The sequence below is a fragment of the Petromyzon marinus genome, chromosome 48 (assembly GCF_048934315.1).
Source record: "Petromyzon marinus isolate PM22_M1 ecotype Great Lakes invasive population chromosome 48, UKy_Petmar_22M1.pri1.0, whole genome shotgun sequence".
NCBI lineage: Eukaryota > Metazoa > Chordata > Hyperoartia > Petromyzontiformes > Petromyzontidae > Petromyzon > Petromyzon marinus.
In genome coordinates this window covers 158,047-181,652 of record NC_133714.1, presented here as the reverse complement: position 1 = coordinate 181,652, position 23,606 = coordinate 158,047, and the positions used below count along the sequence as shown (strand labels likewise).

At 48.2% G+C, this 23,606-nt stretch overlaps 1 protein-coding gene across 1 annotated transcript in view; it reads right to left on the bottom strand.

Moving 5' to 3' along the window:
* Positions 1-23,606, bottom strand: part of LOC116952813 (voltage-dependent calcium channel subunit alpha-2/delta-3-like) — a 196,095-nt gene that overhangs the window by 64,192 nt on the left and 108,297 nt on the right. Inside the window, exons 12-19 of the mRNA XM_076074414.1 lie at positions 15,356-15,434; positions 9,771-9,904; positions 8,654-8,671; positions 6,848-6,925; positions 5,127-5,207; positions 4,544-4,618; positions 3,940-4,020; positions 2,515-2,589 (exon numbers count right to left, since the gene is read on the bottom strand). Of these exons, the coding sequence (XP_075930529.1) occupies positions 2,515-2,589; positions 3,940-4,020; positions 4,544-4,618; positions 5,127-5,207; positions 6,848-6,925; positions 8,654-8,671; positions 9,771-9,904; positions 15,356-15,434 (621 nt within the window). The remainder of the gene's footprint in view (positions 1-2,514; positions 2,590-3,939; positions 4,021-4,543; positions 4,619-5,126; positions 5,208-6,847; positions 6,926-8,653; positions 8,672-9,770; positions 9,905-15,355; positions 15,435-23,606) is intronic.

Genomic DNA, 23,606 nt, shown 5'->3' with positions numbered 1-23,606 from the left:
AAAAAGTAATAAAAAAGTAATAAAAAAGTAATAAAAAAAAAATTCTCACGTTTCGATTGCAACACAAGCAATCATCATCAGGTGTGAAAACCACAGCAAGAAAATTTTGAAATTTTATATTGTACTTACTTTCCTCTATTATTTAGCATGGGGACTCCTCTACTTACGAACAATCGACTTACGAACTTTCAGAGATACAAACAAAACTGTCTCTATGTCGAGTTGCCTGTTCGGACCGAGAGTCATAAGTTCAAGCACCGTACAATAGATGGCGGTGGTGGCATCTACATCTGCAGAACATGAAGAGCCAGTGGCATCTACATCTGCAGAACGTGAAGAACCAGTGGCATCTACATCTGCAGAATATGAAGAACCAGTGGCATCTACATCTGCAGAACATTAAGAACCAGTGGCATCTACATCTGGTGAAAGCAAAGAACCAGTGGCATCTCCATCTGCAGAACATGAAGAACCAGTGGCATCTAGAGATCGTGAAGAACCAGTGGCATCTACATCTACAAAACATGAAGAACCAGTTGCATCTCCATCTGCAGAACGTGAAGAACCAGTGGCATCTACATCTGCAGAACGTGAAGAACCAGTGGCATCTACATCTGCAGAACATTAAGAACCAGTGGCATCTACATCTGCAGAACATTAAGAACCAGTGGCATCTACATCTGCAGCACGTGAATAAACAGTGGCATCTACATCTGCAGAACGTGAAGAACCAGTGGCATCTACATTTTCAGAACGTGAAGAACCAGTGGCATCTACATCTGCAGAACATGAAAAACCAGTGGCATCTACATGTATAGGAGATTATACCACTTTTAACGCCATTCCGTGTGTTTAGTGTACACGCCGTACAACATATTTGTAATCAACAGGAGTAAAGTTTGAACTTACCAACAAATCGACGTACGAAGGGACCCCTGGAACCTAACTCGTTCGTACGTAGAGGCGTTCCTGTATTATTAGTATCCCTGATTGGTTAAGACTGCACGTGTAGAGTACTGGAGTGCTGGAACGCATCTCCCGTGTTGTACTTCATTCGTATGGGAAAGGCAGCTGATCGGTCAACCTTGTATCAGTTTCAAGTCTTGTTTGCCAACGTAACCCAGAACTTAAACTAATCATTCCCATTCTTGATTTGAAGCTTTCATGACTGTAGGAATCCATACTCTTTGGTTATTTCGGTAAAGTCACGTGGGTATAAAATAAAATAAATCACGACGTTTCGGGCGCAACACAAGCGTCCATCATCAAGCATGGTCTGCTGCTGAGGCAGACTGTTTTTCATAATTCCCAGTAAATATATATACTGTATATAGTGCCTTATTTTTTCGAAGGTGCTTTAGAGCAACTGTTATAAAATTGTACAAGAGATGATGGTAGTTGAGATGACAAATAGTGGGAGTTGTTATTAAAAGCTCGCCTTTTGCCTGTCCAAGGACGGTTGTATTGCAGTAAATCTGAAACTTGCAAGCGAAAAGCAGACCGCGACATGATATTAATTGCATCCAGTCGTGTGCAGTTTGTAATGCCGCGGTGACACAGACTTATTTCAGTTAAAGGTTATAATCCCTTGTTCATCATGACGTCCTTTTTACTTCTATGTCTCAACGTGATGGTTCTGCCCCCCCATGTGGAGTGACGTCACCCGCTAATCCATATTAATGGGGGGGGGGGTGTCCATTTGGAAGACGTCACCTCTTCATGATTATTAATGTGGGGGGCTGTTCGATATGAAGTGACATCACCTGTTGTTCATGATTATTAATGAGGGGGGGGGGGGTGCTACATGTGGAGTGACATCACCCACTCATTATTAATGAGGGGGGGGGGGGTCCATGTGGAGGACGTCACCTGTTCATGAGTATTAATGAGGCGGGCTGGCCGACGTGGAGTGACGTCACGCGCAGGACACACAGACATTCTTGGCTCATTATCGTAGTAAATGGTGATGGTGTAGTTATGGCGACAGGAGGTTAAAGAGGGGTTGGGAAAGGGGTAGTAATAGGGGTAGTGATAGGGGTAGTGATAGGGGTAGTGATAGGGGTAGTGATAGGGGTGGTGATAGGGGTGGTGGTAGGAGTGGTGATAGGGGTAGGGATGGTGATAGGGTAGGGATGGTGATAGGGGTGGTGATAGCGGTAGGGGTAATGATAGGGGTTGGGGTAGTGACAGGGGTAGTGATCGGGATAGTGATAGGGGTGGTGATAGGGGCAGGGGTGGTGATAGGGGTTGGGTTAGTGATAGTGATAGGGGTTGTGATAGGGGCAGGGAGTAGTGGTAGGGTTTGTGGTAGGGCTGGTCATAGAAGGGGGGCGAGGGTTAGGGGGTAGCAGGATAATGATGCTGCTAGGCTTGGACAGGAGCTATGGGGGTTGTTCTAAGTGAGGAACGGAAGATGCTGGCCATTGTTGTCGTTGTTGTCGCTGTCGTGATGATTGTGGCTGATTGCTGAGTGTTCCGTGGAGGGAGTTGGCTCCGGACAGGAGAGGAGCTCACCTCTGAGATCGGGACATTCATCCGTATGTTCGAGGAGTAGGAACCTGTCTGTCTGTTCACCATCGCCGCCCGCAACTGTGGCAACAGGGAGACGCGTGTGTGTAGAGACAAAGCTTGCCCGTGCGGCCCGCGCAGGCTGTGGGGGGCAAGTGCCGTTAGTGAGCAGAACCTCTGCAGGCGAGCACGGAGCGACGCCTACGAGGGGGGTTCGTTGTGAGTCGATGGGTCTCTGTGTGAGTCTATGGAACTGAGTGAGTCTATGGGTCTCTGAGTCTATGGGTCTCTGAGTGATCATATGGGCCTCTGTGTGAATCTATGGACCTCTGAGTGATCATATGGGTCTTTGTGTGAATCTATGGAACTCTGAATGATCCTATGGGTCTCTGTGTGAATCTATGGCCCTCTGAGTGATCCCTTGGGTCTCTGAGTCTATATATCTCTGAGTGATACTTTGGGTCTATGTGATTATATGGAGCTCTGAGTGATCCTATGGACCTCTGTATGAATCTATGGACCTCTGTATGAATCTATGGACCTCTGAGTGATCCTATAGACCTATGTATGAATCTATGGATCACTGATTGATCCTATGGGTTTCTGTGTGAATCTATGGACCTCTGAGTGATCCTATGGGTTTCTGAGTGAACCTATGGACCTCTGAGTGATCATATGGGTCTCTGTGTGTATCTATGGCCCTCTGAGTGATGCTATGGGTCTCTGTGTGATTCTATGGAACTGAGTGAATCTATGGGTCTCTGAGTCTATTGGTCTCTGAGTGAGCCTATGGGTCTCTGTGTGAGTATATGGAACTGAGTGAGTCTATGGGTCTCTGAGTCTATGGATCTCTGAGTGATCCATGGGTCTCCGTGTGAATGTATGGACATCTGAGTGATCATATGGGCATCTGAGTGATCATATGGGCATCTGTGTGAGTCTATGGGTCTCTGAGTCTATGGATCTCTGAGTGAGCCTATGGGTCTCTGCGGGAATCTATGGACCTCTGAGTGATCCTATGGGTCTCTGTGTGAGTCTATGGACCCTTAGTGATCCTATGGCTGTCTGTATGAATCTAGGGATCTCTGATTGATCCTATGGGTCTCTGTGTGAATCTATGAACCTCTGAGTGATCCTATGGGTATCTGTATGAATATGTAGACCTCTGAGTGATCCTATGGGTCTCTGTGTGAATGTATGGACCTTTGAGTGATCATATGGGTCTCCGTGTGAACGTATGGACCTTGGAGTGATCCTATGGGTCTCTGTGTGAGTCTATGGACATCTTAGGGATCCTATGGACCTCTATATGAATCTATGGATCTCTGATTGATCCTATGGGTCTCTGTGTGAGTCTATGGCCCTCTGAGTGACCCTATGGGGGGGCTGCCCCCGTGCGAGCCTGCTGGCCTCCACCCGTGCGAGACTCACCACGTCATCCTGCTCGCCCCACTCCACCTCCAGCAGGTCGACGCTATGCGGCTTGGCCTTGAATTTCCCTCCCTCTCTGTACTGCTCTCACACGGACGAGGGGGGGGGGGGCAGAGTGTGGGCCTCAGCAGGGCAGTGGACAGCCTGCTCAGCGCCCCAGTGTGTGATGGCCGCTGGCCAACCAAGGGGTCTTGCCAGGCGTTGTAGGTTGGTGGCCAGGAGATGGCGACTGTAACTCAACTACTGTATTAGGGCTCACTTGTGAGCTACGTTACTCTTTTTTTTCAGAAGCGACCCTGGCAATCTTAAATAATGGCACACGAAGTTGGCGGCTTATCATCATCGTCGTCGTCGCTGTTGCGTGTAAAGGTATAGCAGTCGCCGAATACTCCTAAATGCGTGACGTTGGATTTTTTTCTCCGGAGGAACCGGAGAAAAAATCCACGCGATGATGATCCTGGTGGTGAGCCACTTCGTTGAGCTATCATTTGTGATAGCCAAGTTGCTTCTGAAAAAGAGAGCTGCGTAGCTCAGTGGGGCCTTAACTTGTTAAAACATAAAAAAAAAAATTATGGTGAAAATAATAATAAGAGATGGCACTCACCAGTGGTCTCTGGTCGGGGTGGCTCAAGATGTAGCCGTTGTTGGTGATGGCAAATGCGTAGCCATGCTCCCCCAGCTGCAATGGAAGCAGCAGCAGCATCAGTAGCAGCATCATCAGCAGCATCATCATCAGCAGCAGTATCAGCAGCAGCAACACCAGCAGCATAATCAGCAGCAACACCAGCAGCAGCATCAGCAGCAGCAACACCAGCAGCAGCAGCATCATCAGCAGCAGTAGCAGCAGCATCAGCAGCAGCATCATCAGCAGCAGTAGCAGTATCAGCAGCAGTATCAGCAACAGCAGCATCATCAGCAGCAGTAGCAGTATCAGCAGCAGCAACACCATCAGCATAATCAGCAGCATCATCAGCAGCAACATCATCAGCAGCAACATCATCATCAGCACCAATTATCGATATCAGCAAGATCAACATCATCGTCGTCAGCAGCAAAATTAACACCAGAAATTTATTGATCATCAACAGGAGCAGAATCATCAAAAACAACATAATCATAAACAGAATCATCAGAATAATCAGCAAAAGCATTATCAGCATCATCAGCAGGAAGGAGGCTGCTGGTACCTTGTAGCGAGGGACCACACGCAGAATGTCCTTCAGCGGCACGTCGAGTCCCACCACGCCGAGCAGCACACCACGTGACTTCTACAGAGCAGCACACCGCGTTACTAGTACACAGAGCAACACACCGCGTGACTAGTACACAGAGTAGTACACCACATTACTAGTACACAGAGCAGCACACCACATTACTAGTACACAGAGCAACACACCGCGTGACTAGTACACACAGCAGCCCACCGCGTGACTAGTACACAGAGCAGCACACCACGTGACTAGTACACAGAGCAGCACACCACGTGACTAGTACACAGAGCAACACACCACATTACTAGTACACAGAGCAACACACCACGTGACTAGTACACAGAGCAGCACACCACGTGACTAGTACACAGAGCAGCACACCACGTGACTAGTACACAGAGTAGCACACCACATTACTAGTACACAGAGCAACACACCACATTACTAGTACACAGAGCAACACACCACATTACTAGTACACAGAGCAACACACCGCGTGACTAGTACACAGAGCAGCACACCACATTACTAGTACACAGAGCAACACACCACATTACTAGTACACAGAGCAGAACACCACGTGACTAGTACACAGAGCAACACACCACGTGACGAGTACACAGAGCAACACACCACGTGACTAGTACACAGAACAGCACACCGCGTGACTAGTACACAGAGTAACACACCACATTACTAGTACACAGAGCAACACACCGCGTGACTAGTACACAGAGCAACACACCGTGTGACTAGTACACAGAGCAGCACACCACGTGACTTCTACAGAGCAGCACACCACGTGACTTCTACAGAGCAGCACACTGCATGACTAGTACACAGAGCAGCACACCGCGTAACTAGTACACAGAGCAAACACACCACATTACTAGTACACAGAGCAGCACACCGCGTGACTAGTACACAGAGCAGCACACCACGTGACGAGTACACAGAGCAGCACACCGCGTGACTAGTACACAGCAACACACCACGTGACTTCTACAGAGCAGCACACTGCGTTACTAGTACACAGCAGCACACCAGGTGACTAGTACACAGAGCAGCACACCACGTGACTTCTACAGAGCAGCACACTGCGTTACTAGTACAGAGAGCAGCACACCACGTGACTAGTACACAGAGCAGCACATCGCGTGACTAGTACACCGCAGCACACCACGTGACTTCTACAGAGCAGCACACTGCGTTACTAGTACACAGAGCAGCACACCACGTGACTAGTACGCAGAGCAGCACACCGTGTGACTAGTACACAGAGTAGCACACCGCGTGACTAGTACGCAGAGCAGCACACCGTGTGACTAGTACACAGAGTACCACACCGCGTGACTAGTACACAGAGCAGCATACCACGTGACTAGTACACAGAACAACACAACGCGTGACTTCTACAGAGCAGCACACTGCATGACTAGTGCGCAGAGCAGCACACCAGGTGACTAGGACATAGAGCTGCACACCACTGGTGGTGGTAGTGGCGGTGGTCGTGGTTGTGGTGGTTGTGGTGGTTGTGGCGGTAGTGGTGGTTGTGGTGGTGGTTGTGGTGGTTATGGTCGTTATGATGGTGGTTGTGATGGTGGTGATCATGGTGGTGGTGGTGGTGATCGTGGTGGCTGTGGTGGCTGTGGTGGCTGCGGTGGTTGTGGTGATGGTGGTGGTTGTGGTTCTCTCACCATGTCGGACTTGCCGCTGAAGACCGGCATGGCAACGGACGTCTTGAGGAAGTGATCCTGAGACGCCAGCGTGAGCAGCTGGTGGCCGGGGGGGCGAGAGCCGTTCACTCATTCACTCATTCATTCCTTCACTCGTTCATTTGGCCAATATTTTGTCAGCAATTAATTAAACTCACGCATTCATTCAGTTGCGTGTTCATTCACTCGTCCATACAGTTCTTTAATATTGTTGGCCAGGTATTGTCAGCAAGCGTCAGTCGTTAAAATGCGGCAATTCATTAATTCAGCCAATTCATCTGTAATTGGAGAATAGGTTTTCTCCTTTTTTTCTGGCAACAAAACAGGTGTTAAGATGTTAATACACCAAACTGAAACCTTTTACAAGGAATCATGTCTGCATTCACCACAATACTTGTGGTTATAATATCTCATCACCTGTTTTGTTGCCAGATAAAGGGGAAAACCTATTCTCATATTTTGGTACTGGCAAAGGAGGTCCCATGATACATCTGTAATTCATTCACTTGTTCAGTCGTTCTTTTGGCCACGCGGGTTGTCAGTAGTTTTCAATTAATTCACTTAGTCATCCATTCATTTGGCCAGGCATTTCAATCAGCAAGTACTCCGTGCACTCAGCTTGTAAGCCAGTGATTCATTCGGTTATACAGATGCTGAAGATGCTTTCATCCAGCAGTGGATTGACCATGGCTGATGATTATAATTTAATTCAGTCTGTTTTTAATTCATTTTCAGTAATTGATGAAGTCATTTAATTTTATGCATTCGAAAACATTCCTCTGTGATTCATTCAGACATTCATGAGTTAATCCATTGCACATGGTCAATTAATTTAATTCGTCATTCGTCCCATCAATCAGTCTGCAATCCATTTGGTCAGAAATTCATTCAGCTTGACATTCATTCCTTCAAATCATTCATCCACTCATCCATAACATAAATTACCCACTCATCCTTAAATAATCCCTTCATTTAGTCGTCATTAATGCCCTGCCCACGCAGCCGATCTCCATTCGTGCAGATTTCCACACGAATCCGTTTCAAGTTCGAGGAGTCATTTAATTAATGATGTTAACGACGCTAATTAATGGTGTTAACGACGATAATTAATGGTGTTAACGAAGCTAATTAATGATGCTAATTCGTGGCAACCGTTGGTCGTATTACATGCAGGAGGACTCTGTGATAATACCACTACTCTATGCACGTCGATCACTCCACCTTCTGCACCTCCTTCCGTTCCTCTCTCAAAGCGTCACCGCCTCTTCTCCAGCGCCCATTCCCTTCCTCTTCCCTCCCCTCGCCCCTTCACTCCGTACCGTTCCTCCCATAGAGCTTTTCTGTGATCCCTACGTGACCTCTGCCACTCAAACTTAACTACTTAACTACTAAACCTGGGTCAACATATTTGAGCCCAGGTGCAAAGCCCTTCTGAAGCGACCTGGCTATCGCAAATGAAAGCTCAACGAAGTGGCGGCTTATCATCGCCGTCTTATCATCTTCGTCGTCACGTGGAAGTGTAAAGCAGCAGCCAAACACTCTCAACGCATGGTGACGTTGATTCTAAACGTGGAGGGGGGAAACCGGAGCAGGACCCGGACACGCGCAAACTCCAAATGTACAACAGGCGGCAAGGTCGCGATGGAACCCACGTTCTCCTGTATACCAGGCGAGGAAGTTAACATCTCACCACCGTGGCATTCGTCGTGATGAGGTGATGGTGATAATGGTGGTAATGATGATGGGAGTGTAGATGTGATTTAGGGCTCCGTGTGAAAGTGCTCTTACCTTCTGTGCTTGTGGCAGCTGCAACCCAGACACACAAAGACAAAGGTCCCCCGCATAGCCTTAACAGACTGTTGGGGAAAGTGCTGTTAACGAGTAGCGCCTATGAAGGCCGGTACGGCACAATAGGGGGTGGGTGACCAGCACCACGCCCGGCCGCCTTTGTCTCCCCAGTGGCAATGTTTACGACCAGTTTGTAGTGCAGCGCGCTAACCGCTACTCTCCCGCTCCCCTCTAGAGACATACAGACACATACACACAGACACACATGGACACACACAGACACGTACAGATACGCAGTGACACATACATAGATAAACAGATAAAGATCCCCCGTATAGCCTTAACAGACTGTTGGGGAAAGTGCTGTTAGCGAGCACCTATTAAAGCTCGCACGACACACATCGGAGTGGGTGGCAAGCACCACGCTCGGCCGTCTTTGTCTCTCTAGTGTCGATGTTTGCACACCGCACCAGGTACACATTTTAGGCTGAGTCAACCTAGGGGATAACCAGGACCGGTTCTGAAAATCGCCACTGGTGTTGGCATATACAGACAGACACAGGGACACACACACACAGACAGTGGAACAGACACGCATACTTCACAGCTACGACACGCGAGTGACATCACTGTGGCAACTGTGAATTTTTTTAAATTATTGAGCCAGTTTTATATTAGCAGATAAGAGCCCCACTGAGATGTGTAGCTCTTTTCACAGAAGCAACATGGCCATCGCAAATGACAGCTCAACGGAGTGGCGGTTTATGGTCGTCACGTGGACATTTAGAGCAGCCAAATAATCTAAATTATCTAAACGTGTGACGTTGATTCTAAATGTGGAGGGAAAACTCGGAGGACCCGGAGAAAAAATCCAGGTGACCACGGTGAAAGAGACAGAGAGACATGCAAATTCCAAATACACAACAGGCATCAGGGTCAGGATTGAACCCACGACCTCCTGTATACCAGGCGAGGTAGTTAACATCTCATAGCCACCACGGCGACCCCCTTTGTGAATCCTCTAAGCCAGTCCACCTGGCTCCAGCACGGCTCCAGCATGGCTTAGTTCGTCCCAGTGGGGAAAAAAAAGAAACGTACCGTGCCGTGCCGGGCTCACCGTGTAGTCAGTGTAGGCCTCGGTCCAGATGACCGTGTGGCCGCGGCTGATGGCCATGGGACGGCTCAGGACCGGCAGGTAGTGCATCACGTTTTCGGGCACGTTGGCCAACGTCGAGATGCGCGAGTAGTAGCCTGCGTGTGCACCACACAGAGGTCGAGAGGTCAAAGGCGTCGAGATGGTCCAGATGTGAAGAGGTTCAAGTATCGAGAGGTCAAGAGGTCCAGGTATCGAGAGGTCAAGAGGTCCAGGTGTTGGGCTGAGTTAAGTACTCAGCCCAATTGGTCTCTATGGTCAAAGACTTTGTACTGTCCCCTGACGATATCCTTGTCAGCTTCGATGTGGTCTCCCTGTTCACCAAGGTCCCGGTACCTGATACCATTGAAATAATTGAAAATTTGGTACATGGACTAGACCCCGATACACCTGCACTGGTTAGACACTGCTTCACCAATACATACTTTACTTGGAATGGCACCTTCTACAAACAAAATGAGGGTACCCCCATGGGTTCTCCCTTATCACCAGTGATAGCCAATGTTTTCATGGAGAAATTTGAATCAGACGCCATCCAGACTTCCACCCTCAGACCTTCCCTGTGGAAGAGATATGTGGATGACACTTTCGTCATTTGGCCACATGGCCTCCCAGCTTTGAACCTTTTCCTACACCACATCAATTCCAGACATCCCGCCATCAAATTCACCATGGAAGTGGAGAAAGATGGCAAGCTACCATTCTTGGACGTTCTGTTTGAGAGGAGACCTGATGGCTCATTGGGGCATTCTGTCTACAGGAAACCCACCCACACAGATTCCTACTTGAAGCGTGATTCCCACCACCACCCAGCTCAAAAGAATTATCTCATCAAAACGTTATACCACAGGGCTCATTGCATTTCAGACCAACACCACCTGACAAGTGAATTAAAACATGTACACCTGGCCCTCAAGAGAAACGGATACTCTGACCGTACCATCCGCCAAGCTGTTTCTCCCTCCATACAGAAACAACCACTTGATACTCTGGTCAAAACCATCACACTACCATATATAGCAGGCGTTACTAAAAAGATCTCCAAAATTCTAAACAAACACAAGATCCTGGTCCGGTTCAATACAGTACACAAAATCCGTGACCTGATCCCATCCGTGAAGGATGTCATTCCTGACTTACAATACCCCGGGGTTTACAAATTGAGCTGCACTTGTGGTGATTGCTATATCGGGGAGATGAAGCGACATGTCTCTGACCGAATTCGCGAGCACAAATCAGATTTGAAACACGGCAGAACGAATTCTTCTGCCGTGGCTGACCACTGTTACAACGCTGTGGGTTATCACGATATAGTGTTCTCCGATACCAAGGTCCTTTGCAAACCTATAGGTTATCATCAGAGATTTGTCCACGAGGCAATTCAGATTTACAAACACAGACACAATTTCAACCGAGAAGATGGTTTCAAATTAAGCAATCATTGCAAAGATGTTCTAAATCATACCAAACATTAAACTAATTTTCAATGGTACAGTATATTTATCCAAGTAGTGATATACCAAACTTTCACAGCAGCTTATTTCCCTTCAAAACAACGTTTGTAAACTCCCCTCCCCCCCGTGTTAGGTGCTCTATCAGCACTTTATGCTAATTCCTTTGTCAAAGCGTTTGGTTTCCTCCCACACAGCTTAAAGGACGCGACCTGGCTTGACTTTCTGAATTCCTACGCTGTCTTCGTGACAGCACGGTCCCTTCACCTGATGAAGGCCACTTGTGTTGTGGCCGAAACGTCGTGATTTTTGTTGTTTTATTTTTTACCTATGTGACTTTACCGAATAGAACAAAAGAGTATGGATCCTTGCAGTCACGAAAGCTTCAAATCTAGAACCAGTGACGATTATCTGAACCCGGTGCTGGGCCTCCCCTAGGTCGACTGAGCCTCAAATGAGTACCTGGTGTGGTGTGTAAACATCGCAACTAGGGAGACAAAGGCAAGCCAGGCATGGTATTGGCCACCCACCCCATCATGTGCTGTGCTGGTGTTCATGAATGTATGCTAACAGCACTTACCCCAACAGTCTGCTAAGGATATATGGGGGATCTGTGGATGAGTGTCTGGGGAGCAGTAGTGATTTCTCTCTGGCTATCTCTGTTCTGATCTCTATCTGTCTGTCTCTATTCTGATCTCTATCTGACTCTCTCTGTTCTGATCTCGATCTGTCTCTGTTCTGATCTCTATCTAACTGTCTCTATCTGATCTCTATCTGGATGTCTCTGTTCTGATCTCTGACTGTCTCTGTTCTGACCTTCATCTGACTGTCTCTGCTCTGATCTCTATCTGTCTCTATTCTGATCTCTATCTATCTGTCTCTATTCTGATCTCTATCAGACTGTCTCTGTTCTGATATCTATCTGACTGTCTCTATTCTGATCTCTATCTGACTGTCTCTATTCTGATCGCTATCAGACTGTCTCTGCTCTGATCTCTATCTAACTGTCTCTATTCTGATCTCTATCTGACTGTCTCTGTTCTGATCTCTATCTGACTGTCTCTGTTCTGATCTCTATCAGACTGTCTCTGTTCTGATATCTATCTGACTGTCTCTATTCTGATCTCTATCTGACTGTCTCTGCTCTGATCTCTATCTAACTGTCTCTATTCTGATCTCTATCTGACTGTCTCTGTTCTGATCTCTATCTGACTGTCTCTATTCTGATCTCTATCTGACTCTCTCTGTTCTGATCTCGATCTGTCTCTGTTCTGATCTCTATCTAACTGTCTCTATCTGATCTCTATCTGGATGTCTCTGTTCTGATCTCTGACTGTCTCTGTTCTGATCTTCATCTGACTGTCTCTGCTCTGATCTCTATCTGTCTCTATTCTGATCTCTATCTATCTGTCTCTATTCTGATCTCTATCAGACTGTCTCTGTTCTGATATCTATCTGACTGTCTCTATTCTGATCTCTATCTGACTGTCTCTATTCTGATCGCTATCAGACTGTCTCTGCTCTGATCTCTATCTAACTGTCTCTATTCTGATCTCTATCTGACTGTCTCTGTTCTGATCTCTATCTGACTGTCTCTGTTCTGATCTCTATCAGACTGTCTCTGTTCTGATATCTATCTGACTGTCTCTATTCTGATCTCTATCTGACTGTCTCTATTCTGATCTCTATCAGACTGTCTCTGCTCTGATCTCTATCTAACTGTCTCTATTCTGATCTCTATCTGACTGTCTCTGTTCTGATCTCTATCTGACTGTCTCTATTCTGATCTCTATCTGACTGTCTCTGTTCTGATCTCTATCTGACTGTCTCTGTTCTGATCTCTATCTGCCTGTCTCTGCTCTGATCTCTATCTGACTGTCTCTGCTCTGATCTCTATCTGACTGTCTTTGCTCTGATCTTTATCTGTCCCTGTTCTGATCTCTATCTAACTGTCTCTGTTCTGATCTCTATCTGACTGTCTCTGTTCTGATCTCTATCTGACTGTCTCTATTCTGATCTCTATCTGACTCTCTCTGTTCTGATCTCGATCTGTCTCTGTTCTGATCTCTATCTAACTGTCTCTATCTGATCTCTATCTGGATGTCTCTGTTCTGATCTCTGACTGTCTCTGTTCTGATCTTCATCTGACTGTCTCTGCTCTGATCTCTATCTGTCTCTATTCTGATCTCTATCTATCTGTCTCTATTCTGATCTCTATCAGACTGTCTCTGTTCTGATATCTATCTGACTGTCTCTATTCTGATCTCTATCTGACTGTCTCTATTCTGATCGCTATCAGACTGTCTCTGCTCTGATCTCTATCTGTCTCTATTCTGATCTCTATCTGACTGTCTCTGTTCTGATCTCTATCTGACTGTCTCTGTTCTGATCTCTATCAGACTGTCTCTGTTCTGATATCTATCTGACTGTCTCTATTCTGATCTCTATCTGACTGTCTCTATTCTGATCTCTATCAGACTGTCTCTGCTCTGATCTCTATCTAACTGTCTCTATTCTGATCTCTATCTGACTGTCTCTGTTCTGATCTCTATCTGACTGTCTCTATTCTGATCTCTATCTGACTGTCTCTGTTCTGATCTCTATCTGACTGTCTCTGTTCTGATCTCTATCTGCCTGTCTCTGCTCTGATCTCTATCTGACTGTCTCTGCTCTGATCTCTATCTGACTGTCTTTGCTCTGATCTTTATCTGTCCCTGTTCTGATCTCTATCTAACTGTCTCTGTTCTGATCTCTATCTGACTGTCTCTGTTCTGATCTCTATCTGACTGTCTCTGCTCTGATCTCTATCTGTCTGTCTCTGCTCTGATCTCTATCTGACTGTCTCTGCTCTGATCTCTATCTGACTGTCTTTGCTCTGATCTTTATCTGTCTCTGTTCTGATCTCTATCTAACTGTCTCTGTTCTGATCTCTATCTGACTGTCTCTGTTCTGATCTCTATCTGACTGTCTCTGCTCTGATCTCTATCTGTCTGTCTCTGCTCTGATCTCTATCTAACTGTCTCTGCTCTGATCTCTATCAGACTGTCTCTGTTCTGATCTCTATCTGGCTGTCTCTGCTCTGATCTATATCTGACTGTCTCTGCTCTGATCTCTATCTGACTGTCTTTGCTCTGATCTCTATCTGACTGTCTCTGCTCTGATCTCTAACTGTCTCTGTTCTGATCTCTATCTGACTGTCTCTGTTCTGATCTCTATCTGGCTGTCTCTGTTCTGATCTCTATCTAACTGTCTCTGCTCTGATCTCTATCAGACTGTCTCTGTTCTGATCTCTATCCGGCTGTCTCTGCTCTGATCTATATCTGTCTGTCTCTGCTCTGATCTCTATCTGTCTATCTCTGCTCTGATCTCCATCTGACTGTCTTTGCTCTGATCTCTATCTGATTGTCTCTGCTCTGATCTCTATTTGGATGTCTCTGCTCTGATCTCTATTTGGATGTCTCTGCTCTGATCTCTATCTAACTGTCTCTGCTCTGATCTCTATCAGACTGTCTCTGCTCTGATCTCTATTTGGATGTCTCTGCTCTGATCTCTATTTGGATGTCTCTGCTCTGATCTCTATCTAACTGTCTCTGCTCTGATCTCTATCAGACTGTCTCTGTTCTGATCTCTATCCGGCTGTCTCTGCTCTGATCTATATCTGTCTGTCTCTGCTCTGATCTCTGTCTGTCTCTGCTCTGATCTCCATCTGACTGTCTTTGCTCTGATCTCTATCTGATTGTCTCTGCTCTGATCTCTATTTGGATGTCTCTGCTCTGATCTCTATTTGGATGTCTCTGCTCTGATCTCTATCTGGCTGTATCTGCTCTGATCTCTATCTCGGCTATCCCGGACTCCTCAGTCACCTTCCCAGTCACCAGCTACCCTAAATAACGTCCCTCCTCATCACTTGAAGTCACGCCAAGCCGCCTTTGGAGCAATGCGCTTAAACCATAAACGATGCGAGCTTGACTCCTGGTGAAGCTTTGAGAACTGAATGGGAGGAGGGGGAGGAGGAGGGAAGGGGGAGGAGGCAGGGGGAGGAGGGAGGAGGAGGGAGGGGGCGGAGGAGGCACGGGGGGGGGGGCAGGGGGGGCCCACCTTTGTTGCTGCACGCCATCCACTTCACGCTGTCCGCAAATGCCACTTCCCGCCCGATCAGGTAGGTGAAGAGGCGCACCTGTATGTACAGGTGTGTGAATGGGTGGCGCGTGTGTGTGTGTGCGAGGGTGTGTGAATGGGTGGCGCGTGTGTGTGCGTATGTGCGAGAGTGAGTGGGTGTGTGGGAAGTGGTGGCGTAGTGGTTAGCGCTGCTGCAATACGAACCTGGCCACCTGAGTTCGATTCCCGCTCACGGTCAACACCAACTCGCTCCATGTCAACAACTTCATAATAAAGGTTTTTGGGTTAGATCACGTAAGTATGTGTAGTAACCCTCCACCACCCGACACAGCCAATTAGTTAGATATTTGTCACGTAAACAAAACTCCGAATAGTTACTACTTCGGCCCACCGGTGTGTCGGAGAGTAAATCCACAATATTTACAATATGGAGGGTCACGACACATTTATACTTACGCTATCTAACCCAAAAACCTTTATTATGAAGAATATTGGTCGCGAAGGCCTCGCACGTGTCAAACTGACAACAACAACAACAACGCATGTCCTGGATGTTGTGGCCATTTTAGATTTAAAGCTTTCGTGACTGCAGGAATTCATCTTCTTGGTTCTTTCGGTAAATTCACGTAGAATGGAAACAAAGTAATAAAAAGAAAGCATAATAAAAAACTTTAAAAAAACTAAGTCTCAATATAATAAATGTACTCAATATATTCTTCAATAAGCTGAGCTATTAACACAAAGCAACCGAGCATGGATGGACTCGACCGTCTGAACGGGGCTCGTCGCTGTCCGTGGTGCTCGCGTTGAGGGGAAGAAACCGCCACCCATTGTTTCGCCATATGGCATTGTGATATACAACATTGTTGGTGGCTCAGCTGATTGGAGAGTATATAGAGTTTATTGATAACATTGAGGTAGTTTCTATTTTAGTTTTTTATTGGTTTACTATATGGTATTCATTATATAGTGTAGTGTATACCCAGTTGCTTTGTGTTAAAAGCTCAGCTTATTGAAGAATATATTGAGTACATTTATTATATTGATGTAATTTAGACTTAGTTTTTTCACATCGGTTTACTGTATGATAGTTGGGTAGTTGCAGCCCTTTAGCGTCCATATACTAAATGCCTCTGTTGATATGTAAACTTTGACTTTTACATAGCTATTTCTGTGACCAGTCACAAGCTAATCCCTCAGCTATTTCAATGCTAAATTCTCCTGTTTGATATGTAAACTCATTTGTCAAGGCGCTTCACTTCTCTCACCTAGCTTAAAATACGCTACGAATCTTAGCAGCGTTCATTGAAGCGCTGTCGTCCCGACAGTTCTGTTCCTTCACCTGAAGAAGGCTACTTGTGTTGTGGCCGTAACGTCGTGAGAATTTTATTTTATTATGTTTTGTTTGTATTACTTTGTTTCCATTCTACGTGACTTTACCGAAAGAACCAAGATGTTGTGGCCTTGATGGGGAGCGGTGGCGCAGTGGTTAACGCGCTGCGATACGAACCCGGCCAACACCGGTGACGATTATCTGAACCGGTTCTGGGCTTCCCCTAGGTCGACTCCGCCTCAAATGGGTGCCTGGTGCAGTGGTGTGTAAACAATGCCACTGGGGAGACAAAGGCGGCCGGGCGTGGTGCGGGCCACCCAACCCCTCGTTTGCCGTTCCGGCCTTGATAGTCTGGTAAGGCCACACGGGGGTCTTTGTGAGTGTGAGTGGGGACAACACCCGCTAACCCCCCCAACCCCCACATGAACGAGACATGGCGTGGGCAGTCCATCATCTAGCAGTGGATTGAACATGGCTCCTGCTGTTGTTGATGATTTATTTAATTTTCACTCATTAATACGGAATAATTTTAGTGATTCATTCATGCATTCGTTCATCTATTGTCAATCGTCAATTAAATCCTTCATTCAATCCGTCTGTATTTAATCAGTCATGCCATTTATTCAGTAAATAATTCGTCCACTAAACACATTTGCCATTTATTATTCAATCATTCATTCATTTATCTAGTTGTTCATTCATTCATTCCCTACCCAGATAGCCAAATGCAATCGACGTTACCCCAGCAGCTTTCCCCAGGCAGGGCTGTGAATTGCTATAAACACTAAGCACTTGCCCCTACAGTCTTTCGAGGCTAAACGGGGAATCTTAATATTTTCCGGGAGTGGTGGCGCAGCGGTTAGTACGCTGCACTGCAAGAACCCCGGCGATCCGAATTTGATTCCTGCTCACGACCAGTAACAGTGACGGCGACTATCATGAACCGTGGTGGCGAGGGGTTAACTTCCTCACCTGCTATGCAGGAGGTCGTGGGTTTGATCCCGACCCTGACGCCTGCTGTATATTTGGATTTTGCGTGTCTCTTTCTTCCCGTAGTCGCGTGGATTTTTGTCCGAGTCCTCCGCTTTTTCCTTCAAGATCACGCGTTTCGAGGGTATTTGGCTGCGGCTATAAATGTCAACGTGATGATGGTGACGATGATAACGCCACTTTGTTGGGCTATCATTTGTGATAGCCAGGTCGCTTCTGAAAAAATTACATAAAGAAAGCTGCATAGCTCGGTGGGGACCTTAATTAACTCGTTAATACAAACAAAAAATAGTTTATTTATTTGTAAAGTAGTTTTTGGTTTTAACCTGCAGTCTCGATCACAGTGTGTAGAGCTCGTGGATTCTCGAGAGATCCGGACATGGATCCTCATCATCAGCGATCTCCTCTGGGACCGGTTCCCTTTCAGGTGAATACGATGCATCACAAAGCAACCACGTCGCCACCCCGGGGTGAGATCCGAATTCCATTGTTCCGTCTCCACGATGGACGTTCTCCTGCCGTGTCTGCCGCTCGTGTCACTAAGTTCGACCGCTGGGTCAGGGTCCCATCATAATCATCACCATCATCACTGTCATCATCACTGTCATCATCACCAGCATCATCCTCACCAGCATCATTATCACCGGCATCACCATCATCATTATCATCATAATCCTCATCAACATCATCCTCATCATCATCACCATCATCATCACTATCCTCATCATCATGACCATAATCCTAATCTGCGCCATCTTCACTATCCTCAGCATCATCATTACCAACATCATCACCATCCTCACCATCATTACCATCATTACCATCATCACCATAAATCCCATCCTCAGCCATCATCACCACAATCACTCACCCATCACCATCACTCATGATCTCGTTAGCGATCCCACTAGGTTCAAGCGCTAATTGATCTGCGCGGTAATTGAGAGAGAAGGCCACGTGGGTGCTGGGGGGGGGGGGGGGGGGTTTGAGGGGGAAGGGGGACTAATGACAACCTCATTACGGGGCTAATCTACGGATAATTAATGAGCAGAAGCTGCTCCGAGTCCCAAAGGGATGCAAGTTCAATCCCTGACCAAGGTCTTAAATGCAAAGCGTTGAGTGATTCAACGCAGAGGTTTGTGTCGAACCAGGACCCATGTCTACCAGAGAGCGCCCTTGCCAATAGCCATCTGGGCAGTTCTACTAGCAGAGCCTGGTGGCACTGCTGATGAGACCGTGAAAGTCGAAACCAGTCCTTGCCAATAGCCATCTGAGCAGTTCTACCAACAGAGCCTGGTGGCACTGCTGATGAGACCGTGAAAGTCGAAACCAGTCCTTGCCAATAGCCATCTGGGCAGTTCTACCAGCACAGCCTGGTGGCACTGCTTTTGAGATCGTGAAAGTCGAAACCAGTCCTTGCTTATGTAGTGGGTTCACGGGACACGGAGACGGTGGAGTGGAGGCAGCACTGTTTATTCAACTTAACAAGGGTTACACTGGAAGGGGTAATGGCCCCTTTACCCGTATTCACTCTGGGACACCCCCTAGGCTATCTAGCCTAATTCCTGTGCTCCCAGTTCCTCCAGCTACAGACGCTAGAGGAGGCTATCTGATCTGGCCCTGGTCAAGCACAGATCACGACACCCTACCAACCAGACCGACCCTTAAAATGGCTCCGGCTCTGAGGCTCTGGGGCCGCACCACTGGCTTACCCTGCCGGCCCTTAAAAGGACAGCGGTCAGGGAAGTCCCAGGGTCTATCTAGCCGGCCTTCCTTCTTCACTGGTTCTTCATTCTTGGCCCCAACACATTGCCCCGAGCTCTCTGGCTCCCCGCCCTTTATACCCATACACCACTGAGGGCGGGGCTATAGCGGACGTGGTTGTAGCCACCAAGGTGTGGCTGAGTGTTACCTTCCCACACTGTGTGTTCCCTTCCCACAACACCCCTACATCACCCCCTCCTGTACAGCCCGCAGCCATCCCGGCTGCAACAATATTGAACAATAACAACGCAACAAAACCCCAACCGTGCGTGCCTCATAACAACCAAACGCCCCAATAAATAACCCACCTATACAAAGATACACTATATACAGCATATACATTTTCCCCCCACCGCATTCAACCAGAGTCACCCGTCAGCGCAGCAAAAGGAGACTTAACAGGTGAGTAGAACAGTGTGAACAGAATAAGTGCAACCAGAAGGCAACATTACAAAAACCGGCGCGTTTTGGCGCGAGTCCGTTTTGTGGGGCCATCGTGGGGGGGGAAACCGGTCGGGCCGGTGGTGGGCGCTGTCCGTTCGGGTGCACAACCCTGCGACATCCCGGGAGGACAATCCCTGTCGCCGCCGGGTGGCGCAGGCAGCTGGGAGGCCCTCATTCTCGAGGCACCTGAAGATGGAACAGTCAGTGGTATATCAGGGGCAGGCGGCGAAGTCGCCGTCCGGGAGTCAGCGGACACATCACATGCTCGGCCTGTGTAATGTGGTGGAGGAACGTGCGGTGCCACAAACGGCTTCAGGCACGAGGGGTGTACATACCAACGACGTTTCCCCCACTGAATACGAATACACTTTGGTCGCATGACCTGCACAATTTCCACAGGACCCCTCCATGGCCGCAACAATTTCACCGAGGTTGCCAATGGTACTTGAGGGCAGTGCAACCAGGCTCTGTCACCCGGGCTCCACGCATGTGTGCGTGACTGGCGCAATCGCAACCTCTCGTTAGCCTTCTTCGGTCAACCTTAAGATATTAAATTTGACATGGTCGGCCAATTTCGATTTTTCATTTGGTTTGGAGACCCGCAGCTGAGTCTCAATAGGTGGATCAACATCGCGACCGTACATCAGAAAGAACGGCGAGAATCCAGTCGCCGCGTGAGGAGCCATTCTGTAGGCAGCCAAAACCCCCGGGATCTGAAGGTCCCAATCGGTCTGGGAGTCACAAACTTGGTGACACAACATGGACGTGAGGGTCCTATGAAGGCGTTCCACCATTCCATCCGTTTGCGGGTGATAGGGGGAAGTACGGATTTTTTTTGTACCAAGGAGCGCACACACCTCGTGCAGAAGGACGCCAGAGAAGTTCTTCCCTTGGTCAGTCAGCAGCCGTTCGGGAGCACCTTTGTCGAGGACATAGCCCTGGACAAAGGCCTCGGTGATGGCTGCTGCTGACTGGTTGGCGAGGGGCCATGCCATAGGCCGTCGAGTAAAGTATTCTACGCCAACCAGCAGGTACTTATTACCCCTAGGGGTCGCAGGGAAGGGCCCCAATATATCGACGAGTTAATTAACTCGAGAGACCGTAATAGACTGTATCGGCGGACAGGCGCCCCTCGCTGGTGGCTTCCGTTGGGCGCACTGAGTACATGCACCCAGGAGGTCATCCACATCCCTTGTCATGCCCGGCCAGAAGAAATCCAGCTGGAGCATGGCAAGGGTCTTGTGGGTCCCTAGGTGCAAAAGTTGCTTGTGAGCAGCCCAAACGGCCTTACCCCGCAGAGCAGAAGGCACCACCAGCCTGTGATGGCGGGCCTTCCCATCCCAATGCATAAGGAGCCCCTGGTGCAGCCCGAACGAGTCAACCCCCGTCACCCCCCTCATGGAACCCCCTGCGCGATGACGCAACACGAGGAGAGATGCGTCCTCCATCTGGAGGCGCCCCCATTCCGTAACAGACAATCCCAGCAAGTAGTCCTCTCCCCCCTGCTCGATAGGACCCGCAGACAAGGGTCCTTGGTGGCGGCAGCAAGAATCAGAACATTTAAAGCGGGGCTGTCATCTGGCGGCTTACAACGCCCCGATCCCATAAGACAAGCGCAATCTGAGGCGGGTGGCAGGCAAGATAGTGCGTCCGCATTAGTGTGTCGAACACCCTTCCTATATGTGGTTGTGAAATCATAGTCCTGAAGGACCTCGAGCGATCGAGACAATTGCCCTGAAGGCTGTTCCATCCGCAAGGCATATTGCAATGCCGCATGGTCTGTACGGACGGTGAAGTGCCGTCCGTACAGATATGGCCGATATTGTTGTATAAAAAATACAATGGCTAACAGCTCCTGACGGGTGACACAGTATCTCTGCTCCGCCGGAGACAAGACCCTACTACCATAAGCCACAACGCGCTCCACACCACCGACAACCTGTGAGAGCACACCCCCAATACCCGTATTGCTGGCGTCTGTATCGAGCAGGAAGGGTTCAGAAAAATCGGGGTAGCTCAATGGTGGGGCCCCCACGAGAGCGTCGCGAAGGGAACGGATAGCGATCTCCTCGACCTGGCCCCAGTGAAATTTCACTCCCTTTGCCATCAGGGCATGTAAAGGTTTAGCAATGGTCACAAAGTCCGCAACGAACTGCCGGTAATAAGATGCGAACCCAATTAAACTCCTGACCTCAGCCACCGAGGTGGGGGTCGGCCGGGAGCTGACACACTGCGTTTTTGCGGGATCGGTGGATATGCCCGATCGGCTGACGATGTGCCCTAAATACCGCACAGATTCTTGGAGCAAGTGGCACTTCTGTGGTTTGAATTTTAAATTTTCAGCGCGCATTTTTAGGAACACGGCGCGCAATCTCAAAAGGTGTTCGTCAAACGTTTTGCTAAATACAATTACATCGTCCAGATAGATCAGACAAACGTCCCATTGTAAGCCAGCCAAAACAAGTTCCATAAGGCACTGAAATGTCGCCGGAGCGAAGTGTAATCCCATTGGCAACCGGTTAAATTGAAATACGCTGTGTGGTGTACAGAATGCAGTCTTTGGTCTGGACTCGTCATCCAATGGAAGTTGCCAGAATCCTGACAAGTCCAATGTAGAGAAAAATCGTGCCCCTGCTAGAGCATCCAGAGATTCGTCCATTCGGGGGAGTGGATATGCATCGGCCACCGAGATTTAATTTAGGCGACGAAAATCCACATAAAATCTCAAAGACCCATCGTGCTTTTTGACAAGCACAATGGGTGCCCCCCATGGACTGGTGGAAGGAGATATAATTTCCGCAGCCAACATGTCGTCCACAGCCGTTTTAACATGATCCTTTTCGGCAGAGCTCAACCGAAAAGGATTCTGACGTACCGGGGCATTTGCACCCGTGTCGATGTGGTGTCGCAGCAAATTCGTGCACCCAATATCATATTTGTGCTTGCTAAAGACGTCAGCGAATTCAATCAAAAGGTTCCGTAATCCGGCACGCTGGGAGTCGGATAGATCGTTCGTTCCTTAACACAGTGCATCCATCCAACTATCGTCCTCAATGGAACGTGGCCGAGTTGGAGGATTGGTCCCCTCATGTCCCATAACCGTTTCTTCTACGGGTACCGGCATCACGTGTGCAAGCACGGTCCCCTGAGGAACCACAGCCGTCTGCACTCCGACATTAAGGACCATGATGAACGGGTCATTGCTCCCCTTCACAATCGTTTGAGCGGCCACCAAATCCAGCCCGTTTTCCCAGCCTTTGAGGGCCCTAACAGAACACCGTGGTCCAAAACACCCGGTGCAAAAGGTCGACGCAACCGAAGAGGTACGAGCATTTGCGCACCCGCTGGCACACGCACAGTACGAGTGACGAATGCTTGTATCGTCGCGCAGGCCATCCTTGAGGTGACGGGGGAAGGCAGGAACGTTATACGTCGGCCCGAAGGGAGCTCAATGCATCCCTGGTCAATCAATATTTTAATCGGCATTTTGGCCAAAACGTCTGTCCCCAACAAGCACGGAACCACCAGCAAGGATGAGACTAATATTGGCCCAGATAATTTGATATCCCCAATGCAAATTTGTGCTCGGATTTGGCCTATGATACCCAACGAATCCCCGTTTGCTGCGTAACACAGAATGTCGACTGGCAGCAAGGGGCGGCTCTGAACGGGGAGGATATTATAGATAAAATCCGACAC